The sequence below is a fragment of the Lycium ferocissimum genome, chromosome 5 (genome assembly GCF_029784015.1).
Source record: "Lycium ferocissimum isolate CSIRO_LF1 chromosome 5, AGI_CSIRO_Lferr_CH_V1, whole genome shotgun sequence".
NCBI lineage: Eukaryota > Viridiplantae > Streptophyta > Magnoliopsida > Solanales > Solanaceae > Lycium > Lycium ferocissimum.
The window spans coordinates 50,035,861-50,049,695 of NC_081346.1; the positions used below are offsets into that span (position 1 = coordinate 50,035,861).

General features: G+C 40.8%; 1 protein-coding gene across 1 annotated transcript; it reads left to right on the forward strand.

Annotated features, from left to right (window-relative positions):
* The first annotated feature begins 12,946 nt into the window (after positions 1-12,946).
* LOC132057792 (uncharacterized) lies at positions 12,947-13,312 on the forward strand. The gene has a single exon (XM_059450396.1). It carries the CDS (start codon positions 12,947-12,949, stop codon positions 13,310-13,312), a length of 366 nt encoding a protein of 121 aa, XP_059306379.1.
* Positions 13,313-13,835: the final 523 nt, after the last annotated feature.

The following is a 13,835-nucleotide window of genomic DNA, read 5'->3' on the forward strand; positions in this document are numbered from 1 at the left end:
CCGGGTTCCCGGCCGCGGTATATATATATATTTGTGATATTAACCGGCCGGGTTCCCGGCCGCGGTATATTTACGTATTGGTATATTAGCCGGGGGTTCCCGGCCGCGGTATATGTGTGAATGCATGTATGGAATATTACCGCCGGTTCCCCGGCCGCGGTACGTGTGTGTATGATTTGTGTATGTATGACTTGGATGCCGGATGGAAGTACGTTGGTATTTGGACTATTATGCTCGTGTTTGGTACACATTATTTCATTTTCTCGTATTTTCGTTTGCATACTCGCACATATTCCGTGCGACCCCTTTTCTTCGGGGGGTCGCGTTTCATGCCGCGCGTGTACCCACGGATGAGCGAGAAGATGTTCCGGCCGGATTGGCGAGCTCCATTTCCTCGGAGGCCGCCGGGTCGAGTGCGTTTGTATGGTGTCCGAAGTTATGTTAGAGACTTTGCGTACAGTTGTGTGTATGAGATGTCCGTTTGTAAACGGCTATGTAAGCCGATGTATCGACGCATCGTGTTATGAATTTCATGTGTTTACGGATTCGCTATGGTTACGGATTTTGTTTGATTTGAAAAGACGAAAGGCGTACGTTTTCCGAAAAAAAATTTCACCCCGTGCTTATGCTATGCCTTGTGGGCCCAGTATGGATGAGTATTATGAGAGTCCGCGGGTTCCGCTCGGCCAGGTAAGGGTCGGCGCCCATCACACCCTATCGGAAATTGGGGTGTGACACATGACGCAAAGATCCACAATAAAAAGACGTCAGTACGAATATTGTACTCAATATGTAAAGTATAATCAACATCATAATAGGAGCATAAGAGACAACATAAGATGGGAGAATCGGGAGATAGTAAAGCCATCATCATCATTACTTACTTGCCTTTCATAGGGACTTTCCATTTCTAAAGCTTGCTCGTGTACATACATACATATACATTCGTGTTCGTATTCATATTCATATTAGTATTCGTATCCATACCATACCGACCATGAAGGTTCGGTGTTTCGCATACCCGGCCATGACAAGGCTCGGTGATTATACATACCTGGCCCTACCAAGGCTCAGTAGTATCCGTACCCAACCGCAGGCGTGCGTGCACAGATATCATACCCGGCCATATAAGCTCGGTGTTACATAATAGTCATACATACTTAGACACGTATACTTAAGTGTCCATAAGCATCATCAACATCATTACCATTATCGTTTTTGTCACGTCTATCCTTGGAGGATCAACTATCATATAAAGGATACAATGGAATCGGGAAAGTATCGAGGATCATGAGCTTTAGTAGCTTTTGGAGATAGAATCATTTGGAGGACATTATAGAACTCATGAAAGTATATATATATATATATATCCAAGGAACCATGCCTTACTGAAAGAAGGATTAGCCGTACATACTTCTTTGTCTTCTTAACTGTCTAACGTTCACCGTTGAAGCTTGAATAATCTACATTTAGAAGGATTCATACCATGGTTAAGCCTTAATGATACTCTTAAATTCAAACTAGAATAATTCATAGCCTAATGAAAATTGGGTAGCATTTCCCCCTATTTCGCCAACTTCCACCATATCACAAAACAACTCCCAACAACCACAATAACATCCATAATACACTCATAGTATCCAATCAAGCAATCACATTATACTAAGCCTTCAATATTCACCCCCATGTTCAACTCATACTAGCAACTTTATACCGATTTTAGCACATTTACACATGATGCTCGTTCATTAATATTATTACCTTCCATAACAATATTATATCCACATTATGCTAGTAATCATGACTCAAGTTAGCTCACTACTTAAAAACATCACCAAAGCTACATTTAGACCTCATTTTCTACTTTCTTCTTCTACCCAAGTCTTTCAACCTCTCCATAGTCCAAATAACATGAAATGATCATAAAAATTACCTTTGATTGAGTAGGAATAACCTTTGGATAGAAATACTTCACTCAAGAAAAACCCTAGCTTCAATCCATAAAGTTTTCTCGACTCTAGCAACCCCTAAGAGCTTCCTTATACTTGATTCCCTTGGATTAATGATAAGAGCCTTTGATTTCCCTTGGATTCCTGTATATGAAATGTATGAAATGTTCTAGAGACTTGGAGAGAAGTGGAGAAGTGTGAAAAATGAAAATAATGAAGTGGGATCACATTTATATACTTGAAAAATAACTCAGCCCGTCGGGTGTTATACGGACACTTATATGGTCCGTATAAGTGGCCGTGGTTCACCATCATGAAAAACATCTTCCTGCTGGGGGTAATACGGACCCCTTATACGGACCGTATAAAGTTATACGAATCATATAAGTGGTCGTATAACTCCACTTCTCTGAAATGGTTTCCATCGTTCGTTCGATCTTCAATCCTTATTGAACCTTCTTGACACTTGTTTAACACTTCATTACCAATCTAAGGAGAGTTACAAATCTTCTTTAATACATCATTAAGTCAACATTAGCTCGGTACTTTACGAAACTTTCCAAAACACAACATTTACTTTGCCCTACTTAAGGAACTTTCTCATTTTACTTCCAACATCTTTGAAATCTTAGCTAGGATCGTTAAATAACCTTTCTTACTTATAGAAACATCGTATTCGTCTCACCCTACATTAGTCTATCTATCACGTGATGACACTAAATTTTTTCGAGGTGTAACATTCTTCCCCCCTTAAGAACATTTGTCCTCGAATGTTAGGGTCTTGGGAATTCTGTAAAATTTTTGCCAGAGTTTGCCCTATAATATGGCACTACCATCCTGCACTTTTGACAACCCAAAATACATCGCCTCACAGGACTACAACAACAATGACAACAACCATGGCCACATACGAGCAAGAAAATATCAAGAAAAGCATTACATACCTGAGGATAATGGAGTCTCTGCCTGAGTCTCCTTTGAAGGTGAAAATAAATATGAGTACTGGAATTTCATGTCTTCTTCAGCTTCCCAAGTCATTTCCTCTCTATTATTATTCTTCCATAAAACTTTAACTGAAGCTACCTCTTTGGTTCTGAGTGTCACGACCCAACCCCGAAGGCCATGACTAGTGCCCGAGCTGGACACTCGTATACACCTGATAACTATAATCGTCCACCACTAGCATAATAAAGAACTTATATATAGAAAGGCATGATGTCATCTCAAAACCCCATGTATATATATATATACATATCACAACAACCTGTCTCCTGAGGAGTTACAACTTTCAACACCGTATAACATCGTATATAAGCGCAAAGGTTATCGTAATATAGGGGAACGTCCAAACATACACGAGCCGACAAGGCCTTAGTCAAGGCTGTCTTAACACATAGCTTCCAAAACATGTATGTATATATATCTACGCAAGCCGACAAGGCTTCCACTACGAATGGGAACATCCCAAAACATAAGTCATACGTATTAATAATCGAACAAGAACTATATACAGCCCACACATATGTCTACGTACCTTAAGAGTGACAACAAGAATATATGACGGGACAAGGCCCCGCCGTACCCCCGCTAACATATATATATACAACAAAAGGGTTCGCACCAAAATATAGGCTCCGAACAAGCGGAGCACTCCAAGATAGCAGAATAGATATCCTACGCCGGATCACCAAAACGAGCGTCCGTACCGCGGGCATGAAACGCAGCCCCCGAAGAGTGGGGTCGACGAAATATGTACCGAGTATATAAAGCATGAAATACGATGTGATTATAACCGAAACAAGAATTACGTAAAACAAGTACAATAACCGGAATACCAAAATGCTTGCTTTTGAAACACAAATCATGTACGTCAATATCATACATCATATCCGGCCCATTATAGACTCGGTGAACATGGTCTCCACCCCGTCTTTGGCGCCATAACACAAGATACCCCGTAACACGCATAACTCCGTATTACAAGATACCTCCGTATCACAAGATAACTCCGTATCACAAGATACCTCCGTATCACAAAGATAGCTCCGTATCACAACATAGCACCATAACACAACATAACACCATAACACAGCATAACACCATAACATATGTATACCGTACCCGACCCTCTAGTGAGGGACTCGGTGAAAGATGTAATAACAGTATGCACGAGCAGAGTAGTGAATAACCATATGCATATAAATCTTCTTTTGAGACTCAATAGATAAGTAGACTAACCAACGCTCGAGTATTATGACGATAGTCATATTAAGTACTCTTTGAACATCATTATGAACTATATCAAAATAAAGCCTCAGGGATCATAGACATGTATCAAATTAATACGAAACAAATGACTTAAAAGTTATGGTCATTAGTTATCAGAAGTCTTTCAAGAATAGGAACTTCTACGCATCGTTTACTATCCAATCATATAGAAACTCGAGGGTAGTAGCTCGACTATATTAAGAAGTCTAACATCAAGAAGTGAATAAGAATCATAAACATGCTCGGTACTTATGAATAGAGTTACCCCGAAGCTCCTATCGTATCATACTTACGTCTAGGACATGCCAAAAGAAAGAAAGGATAGGCTTTACATACCTTTAGCGTTTACTCGCAACACAACACGTACACGCTGCCCAATAGTGTCTCAACCTATATTAAGACGTCAAGAACTACGATTAAACTACGAAGAGATTCAAAACGTATTCTAACGTCAGTAGCTCCTTTCTAAATAATTTGACGACGTTTCCTTTACATTCAAACCAACCACATACAACCAAGCCAACACCAATGACTATACGTTCAAGTATCAATCTGAGACTATTCAAACAAGGACTCGAGAACATTCGGGACAACCCGTACAACACTCCAAAACAGCCCAACCAACACACAATACAACATATAATCTTCCAAGTTCAACAAGAACAACAACAACACATTCTTTTCTTCCAAATTCATGAACTACTCCAACAACCACACGTTAACAACATCATTTACATCAATGCAAGAAACTATATTAACATCATATTAGCTTCTACAACAGCCCACAAACAACTACAACTCCAAATTGAACCATTAAACCTTCATTCTCATCCTAAAATTCATAACAACAACAACCAAAATATCAAGTAAAATCAATTCACCATTTCATGCACAAACAGCCCCTACACGGCCTCAACACAATCACACATAGTTCCATGAATTTCATTCATTTCCACACACTACAACACGTTCAAACCATCCTCAATACATGTAAAAGAAGATTAAACCTTACCTTTAACACTTGACTTCTCAACTTGGCTAGAATTTGTGCCTTGAATTAATACTTGTTCTTGCTACTCCAATGACTACTCCACATTGTTATACACCTTCTAAAGAGTTGAAATGCTTGAAAAAAATATTTTTTTGATCAACTTTCAATGGCATCAATCTCGGCCAGCCATGGCCGAGAGCCTCTCACTCTATCTCTAAGGTTTCTTAGGTTTGTGAAGATGATGAATTGAATTGTGAGTCATCCAATTGACTTATATATGAAGCCTAAGAGTTGGACACATGTCCCACTCATGGCTTGAGCCAATCACACTTGGCCAAGTCACGGGTGGGGCCCACACGGTCATTAACACTTAATTAATGAATAATTAAACTTTAATCCCACTTAATAATCTAATCATGGTTAATTAATCCCTAATCTCCATTAATATTTCTATACCAAATAAAATTTATAGGCAACTTGTGCATTAAAACAAAATCGAAGGTTAAAAGTCTCTACCTCGGATCCCAAAATAGTCTTGTCCTTAACTTGTCGCGATTAGCTTAAAATTTCCCAATGTGCAAAAATACGGGATATAACACTGAGCTTTCGTACTTGCCTATCTAAAATGGCAATGGGGACTTCTTCATAAGACAATTGCTTAGTAACTTGAACATCATCTATTGGTACCATTCTAAAAGGATCTCCAATGCACTTACGAAGCATTGATACATGGAAAACTGGGTGAACTGACTCCAACGCAGGAGGTAGATCTAATTTGTAAGCCACTTTGCCTACCCTGCGCACAATCTCATAAGGTCCAATGTACCGGGGACTAAGCTTCCCATTTTTGCCAAATCTCATTACGCCCTTCATCGGTGACACCTTTAAGAATGCCCAATCTTTCACTTGGAACTCTAAGTCCCTTCGACGATTATCCACATAGGACCTTTGACGACTCTGAGCTGTTAATAATCGATCTTGTATAAGCTTAACTTTCTCTATAGATTGCTGGACCAAGTATGGCCCTATCAATTTAGTCTCTCCTACCTCGAACAATCCAATTGGGGATCTACACTTTCGCATATATAAAGCCTCATATGGTGCTATTTGGATGCTAGAATGATAACTATTATTATAAGCAAATTCAATAAGTGGTAAGTGATCATCCCAACTACCTCCAAAATCCAACACACATGCCCATAACATATCCTCAAGAATCTGAATGGTACGTTTAGCTTGCCCATCCGTCTGTGAGTGAAATGCCGTGCTAAGGCTCACCTGAGTCCCCAAACCTTCTTGGAAAGATTTCCAAAAATTTGCTATAAATTGAGTCCCTCTAACGGAGATAATAGAAACTGGAACACCGTGAAGCTGCACTGTCTCTTTAACATAAAGCTTTGCATAATCTTCTGCTACATATGTAATCCTGACCGGTAAGAAATGAGCTGACTTCGTAAGTCTATCCACAATCACCCATATGGAATCATACTTACGTCGGGAACGTGGTAAGCCTGTAATGAAGTCCATGTTAATTACTTCCCATTTCCAAGTTGGAATTTCTATGGCTTGCAACAACCCAGTCGGCTTTTGGTGCTCGATTTTCACTTGCTGACAGTTAGGAAATTGAGCTACGAATTCCGCTATATCCTTCTTCATCCCATTCCACTAATACATGGATTTAAGATCATGATACATTTTCGTTGCTCCGAGGTGGACAGAATAACGGGAACAATGAGCTTCTCTCAATATTTGGTGGTGTAATCCTGCAATATCAGGAACACATAACCTGCTTTGGAATCGGAGAACTCCATCTCCAGAAATTTCAAATGATGACTTCTCCTTTTGAGGGAGGGTATTTCTGTAATGAATTAGCATGGGATCTTCGTATTGTCGCTCTTTCACTCCCACTACTAATGACGAAACCGCTGAATTCTGAATGGTAGCTCCCATGCTACCTGAGTCCACTACTCGAACTCCTAGGCTAGCTAACTGCTGGAGCTCACGAGCCATTTCTCTTTTCTCTAGCTGCACATCCCATAAACTTCCCATGGATCTACGACTAAGAGTATCAGCCACAACATTTGCTTTTCTTCCGGATGATAAAGATGTCAACATTATAGTCTTTCAATAATTCCAACCACCGCCGCTATTGCAAATTCAATTCTTTCTGATTGAAGGTATACGGAAGGCTCTTATGATCCGTATAAATATCCACATCGACACCATACAAATAATGCCTCCACATCTTTAGTGCATGAATCACTGCAGCCAATGCAAGACCGTGGGTTGGATAATTTTTCTCATGTTTCTGTAACTCTCTCGAAGCATACGCAATCACCTTACCATGTTCCATCAACACACAGCCTAGCCCAATGCCTGAAGTGTCACAATATACAACATAACCTCCCAATCCCTCTAGAAGTGTCATGACTAGGGCAAAAGTTAATCTATCCTTTAGCTCTTGGAAACTACGTTCACAAGCATCTGTCCATTAAAATTTGGCTGATTTCTGGGTTAACTTCGTGAGCGGTGTAGAAATAGAAGAAAAGCCTTACAAATCTCCGTAATAACTCGCGGAAGCCCGTAAAAACTACGAACCTACGTAGGTTTTGTGGGCCTTGGCCAAGTCTTCACGGCCTCAATCTTCTGGGTGTCTACCCGAACACCATCGACTGAAATAATATGCCCTAAAAAGGTCACTGAGTTCAACCAAAACTCACACTTAAAAAATTTGGCAAAAATAATTCTCGAGTTTGAAGAACTCTAAGAACGGTACGTAAATGATCCGCATGTTCTGCCTCGGACATAGAATACACCAAGATATCGTCGATGAATACACTCACAAATAAATCTAGGAAGGGCCTGAACACATTGTTCATCAAATTCATAAATACTGCCGGTGCATTAGTTAACCCAAATGACATTACCCGGAATTCAAAATCGCCATATCTTATTCTGAAGGCTGTCTTAGGAATATCCTTCTCCTTAACTCGCACCTGATGATACCCAGATTTCAAATCTATCTTTGAAAACCATTTGGCACCTTGTAATTGATCAAATAAATCATCAATCCTCGGAAGAGGATATTTGTTCTTGATCGTCACCTTCTTCAGTTGCCGATAGTCAATACACATTCGCAAGGAGCCATCTTTCTTTCGTACAAACAACACGGGTGCTCCCCACGGGGATAAACTAGGCCTAATAAAGCCTTTCTCAAGCAAGTCCTTCAATTGCTCCTTCAACTCTTTTAACTCTGCGGGAGCCATTCTATAGGGAGGAATAGATATGGGCCTCGTATCCGGTAGCACATCTATAGCAAAATCAATCTCCCACTCTGGAGGGCACTGGAAGCTCTTCCGAGAATACATCCGGAAACTCATTTACTACGGGGACAGACTGAAGAGTTCGCGGTTCAACTTCTACAACTTGAACCCGAACTAGATGGTAAATACAACCTTTTGTGATCATTTTTCTTGCCTTAAGATAGGAAATAAACCTACCTTTTGGTAACGCAGTATTCCCTTTCCATTCTAAAACTGGTTCTCCCGGAAACTGGAAGCGAACCATTTTCATTCTACAATCAACATTGGCATAGCAAGAAGCCAACCAATCCATGCCCATAATAACATCAAAATCCACCATTTTTAGTTCATGTATGTCAACCATAGTACGATGGTCACAAATCACAACTACACAATTTCTATATACTCGACTAGCTATTACTGGCTCACCAACGGGTGTAGACACATCAAAAGGTTTGATCGTCTCCAGTTTGACCCCAAACCGACCCGCAATATATGGGGTAACATACGATAATGTGGAGCCCGGATCTATCAAAGCATATACATCATGAGAGAATACCGATAACAGACCTGTGACGACATCGGGAGAAGACTTAAGATCCTGGCGTCCAGCCAGAGCATAAATACGCGTCGAGGACCGCTAGAATCGGGGGCTCTCCCCCTACCTCTACCATGGATAACTGGCACATGTGAACCTGGGACCATAGGGCGTATAGATGATAAAGACTCGGCTACCGATCCTGAAGGCTGGGTCCTACTCCTACTACCAACCGAGGGGCAATCGCGCATAATATAGCCTGGCCGATCGCATGCATAGCAAACCTCTGAACCTAGTCGACACTAGCCCCAATGTAACTTCCCACACTGGGAACATCGTGGCACGGGTGGCCTCGCCTGACCTGAATCACCCCCGAACTGAGAACCTGAAACCCTGAAACTCGGACTTGGCCCGGAATAAGTAGATCTATCAAATCTCTGGCCTGTAAACCGTGGAGGCGCACTAGTCATAGCATGGCCCGAATGCCTAGAAAATTACAGTCTCGGCCCTCCTCTAAAGTCACTCATCGGACCCGAAGATCTAGCCCTCTTGTTATACCCTCTATCATGCTCACGCTCACTTTTTTGTTGTTGTTGGCTTTCTTCTAAACTCTGATCATGGGCTTGAATGCGTGAGATATCCATGTTGTCCTGAAGGGACACAGTCAAGCACCTATTCATCAAATGTGGCCCTAGGCCTCTCACAAATCGGCACACTCGGTCACCCATATCCGCTACCATGGCCGAAGCATACCTAGCCAAAAAATTGAAACAGAGATTGTACTCTAAAGCACTCATACTCCCTTGCCTAAGATTCATAAATTTATCGGCTCTAGCCTGCTGAACCTCTGGAGGCAAGTAATGTCGGAGGAAGGCATCCATAAATTCTTGCCATACCGGGGGAGGTGCATTGGCTCCCCGTGAAGCCATCCAAACTGTATACCAATGAACCGCGATATCCCTCAATCTATAGGATGCTAACTCCACCGATTCAACATCCGAAGCATGCATTAACCGAAGCGTCCTCAACATCCCATCAATAAAATTCTGAGGGTCCTCTTCCGGCTTTGATCCAAAAAATTCCGGAGGGTTCAAGCTAATAAAATCACGGGCCCTTGCACTAACAGCCCTATCACCTTGCCTTGTAATTTGCCGTTGTGTCTATGTGGCAACCAACTGAGTAAGTGAATGAATGGCCTCTTTTATATCTTGGCCCGAAGCATCAGATAGAGGAGCTGGAGGTGCTGGAGCTGGGGCTGAGGCTCCCTCATGCTCCTCAAAAATAGGCACTGAATGGGAGGACTGAGATTGAGCCATATTCTGGGACTCACCCTCCTCAATATCCGTTGGCGGTGCTCTTTCAGCTCGCTTTTCTGCCACTGTCTTGCCCTTTTGGGCTGTCGTAGCCTTTCTCTTTACAGGCATTTCTGAAATACATAACACACGGTTAAGGAAAGAGAAATCCTTATATCATAGCTCTATCGCACGATCTTATGAAGAAATAAGGTCATTCATTCCTAAAATGCCCGCAGCCTCCTGTTTGTAAGCGTGGCGCGCAACATACCCATAAACAAGACTATACTAGACACGTCTCAAAGACACACCCTAGGACAGAACTGCTCTGATACCACTTTTGTCACGACCCAACCCGAGGGCCATGACGGGCACACAGTGCTAACCCACCCCGGTACCTCTTATCGTATATTCGCATTCACATCTAGGTGGACCACATAGCTTACTCATGAATGCTATACATCAATAATGCTAAACTCATTAGGCAACAACATTTATACCATCATTAACAACTATGCCCATATCAATATACATAAGCCCACAAGGCCATTAAAATGATATACAAAATATAAGCCGACAGGTCTACAAGACATCTAACCATACACAACTGTATACGAGCCTCTAAGAAGAGTAGGTAACATCATATAGGCGGGACAGGACCCCGTCGTGCCCATGTATGTACACAAAAGAATAATACCAAAAGCTGTAGCTCCGGATGAAATGGAGCTCCTCTAAGTAGTCACTGAATAAGAAAGCTATGGACCGAGCCTGTCTTCCTGGCTACCTGCGGGCATCACGCAGCGTCTGTAACAAAAAGACGTCAGTACGAATATTGTACATAGTATGTAAAGCACAATCAACATCATAATAGGAGCATAAGAGACAGCATAAGATGGGAGAATCCGGAGATAGTAAAGCCATCATCATCATTATTTACTTACTTATCTTTCATAGGGACCTTCAACTTTTAAAGCTTGCTCGTGTACATACATACATATACATTTTTGTTCGTATTCATATTCATATTCGTATTCGTGTCCATACAATACCCGACCGTGAAGGTTCAGTGTTTCGCATACCCGGCCATGAGAAGGCTCGGTGATTATACATACCTGGCCTTATCAAGGCTCAGTCGTATCCGTACCCAACTGCAGTGGTCTGCGCGCAATAGATATCACACCCGTCCATATAAGCTCGGTGTTATATAATAGTCATACATACTTAGACACGTATACTCAAGAGTCCATAAGCATCATCAACATCATTACCATTATCGTTTTTGTCACGTCTATCCTTGGAGGACCAACTATCATATAAAGGATACAATGGAATCGGGAAAGTATCGAGGATCATGAGCTTTAGTACCTTTTGGAGATAGAATCATTTAGAGGACATTATAGAACTCATATATATAGCCAAGGAACCATGCCTTACTGAAAGAAGGGTTCGCCTTACATACCTCTTTGTCTTCTTAGCTGTCTAATGTTCACTGGTGAAGCTTGAATAATCTACATTTAGAAGGATTCATACCATGGTTAAGCCTTAATGATACTCTTAAATTCAAACTAGAATAATTCACAGCCTAATGAAAATTGAGCAAAGATTTCCCCCTATTTCGCCAACTTTCACCATATCACAAAACAACTCCCAACAACCACAATAACATCCATAATACACTCATAGTATCCAATCAAGCAATCACATTATACTAAGGCTTTAATATTCACCCCCATGTTCAACTCATACCTGCAAGTTCATACCTATTTTAGCACATTTAGACATGAATGCTCCTTCATTACCACTATTAGCTTCCATAACAAGATTATATCCACATTATACTAGTAATCATGACTCAAGTTAGCTCACTACTTAAAAACATCACCAAAGCTACATTTAGACCTTATTTTCTACTTTCTTCTTCTACCTAAGTCTTTTAACCTCTCCATAGTCCAAATATCATAGATCATAAAACTTACCTTTGATTGAGTAGGAATAACCTTTGGATGGAAATACTTCACTTGAAGAAAAACCCTAGCTTCAATCCATAAAGTTTTCTTGACTCTAGCAACCCCTAAGAGCCTTCTTATACTTGATTCCCTTAGATTAATGATAAGAGCCTTTGATTTCCCTTGGATTCTTGTATATGAAATGTATGGAATGTTCTATAGACTTGGAGAGAAGTGGAGAAGTGTGAAAAATGAAAATAATGAAGTGGGATCACATTTATATACTTCAAAAATAACTTAGCCCGTCGGGTGTTATACGGACACTTCTACGGTCGGTATAAGTGACCGTGGTTCACCAGCATGAAAAACATCTTCCTGCTGGGGGTTATATGGACCCCTTATACGGACCGTATAAAGTTATACGGACCGTATAAGTGGTCGTATAACTCCACTTCCCTGAATTGGTTTCCGTCGTTCATTTGTGTTGGCATGTGATAGATAGACTAATGCAGGGTGAGACGAATACAATGTTTCTATAAGTAAGAGAGGTTATTTAACGATCCTAGCTAAGATTTCAAAGATGTTGGAAGTAAGAGGAGAAAGTTCCTTAAGAAGGGCAAAGTATATGTTGTTAAAGATTGCACTGAGCTGTAAGTATTGATGAACTCTAATCAGCAGGTTACTCTCAAGCTTACTTTCTTTGACAGTGGCAAAATGTTAATCACTACCTTAGTGTATGCAAAGTGTGATGTTGTGGATAGATTGGAACCGTGGGATAATATCTATTCTTTATCAAGCAGCATGAATGCTCCATGGTTGGTAGGTGGAGACTTCAATGTCATTTTACATAAAGAAGAGAAGATAGGTGGTTTGCCTGTTCACTTAACTGAGGTTGAGGATTTTGCGTTTTGCAAAAACTCTTGTGACCAGCTGGATATTGACTTTAGGGGCAGTCCCTTTACTTGGTGGAATGGTAGAGTGGGGAAGATTGCATATTCAAAAGATCGGACAGATTTTAGTCAATAATCGCCGTTGCAAGAATGGTTTGGTAATCTACAAATGGACCACCTATCCAGAACTGGATCAGATCATGCACCTCTTTGGCTTACAGCAGGAGAACAAGTTTAGCAATTCTCCAAGCCTTTCAGATTTCTAAAATTTTGGGTAGATCATGAGTCTTCCACGCATACGGTTGGAGCAACATTGAGTCGAGTTTATGGGAGATGCTTTTATTACTTTCAAGTTGAAAATGAAGAAGATGAAAGCCGCTCTATCAGTATGGAGTAAAGAGACTTTTGGTGATATCTTTAAGCAATTAACTATTAGAGAGGATATTGTTAGGATCAAAGAGCAGTTGTTTGAAGAGGATCCCTCTAAAGTTAATAGAATGGTTTTGCAACAAGCTCAAGCTAAATTCAAAAGATATATGCATTTTGAAAAAGAGTTTTCGAAACAAAGAAGTTAAATGGCAATCGAAGGAGATAGAAATACAAGGTTTTTCTGACTTGGTAAATAGAAGAAGGAAGAGAACGCAACTTAATATAATACG

Bases quoted from the DNA above. Each gene is read 5' to 3' on its own strand.
- LOC132057792 (XM_059450396.1), top strand. From the start codon at position 12,947: ATGAACTCTAATCAGCAGGTTACTCTCAAGCTTACTTTCTTTGACAGT.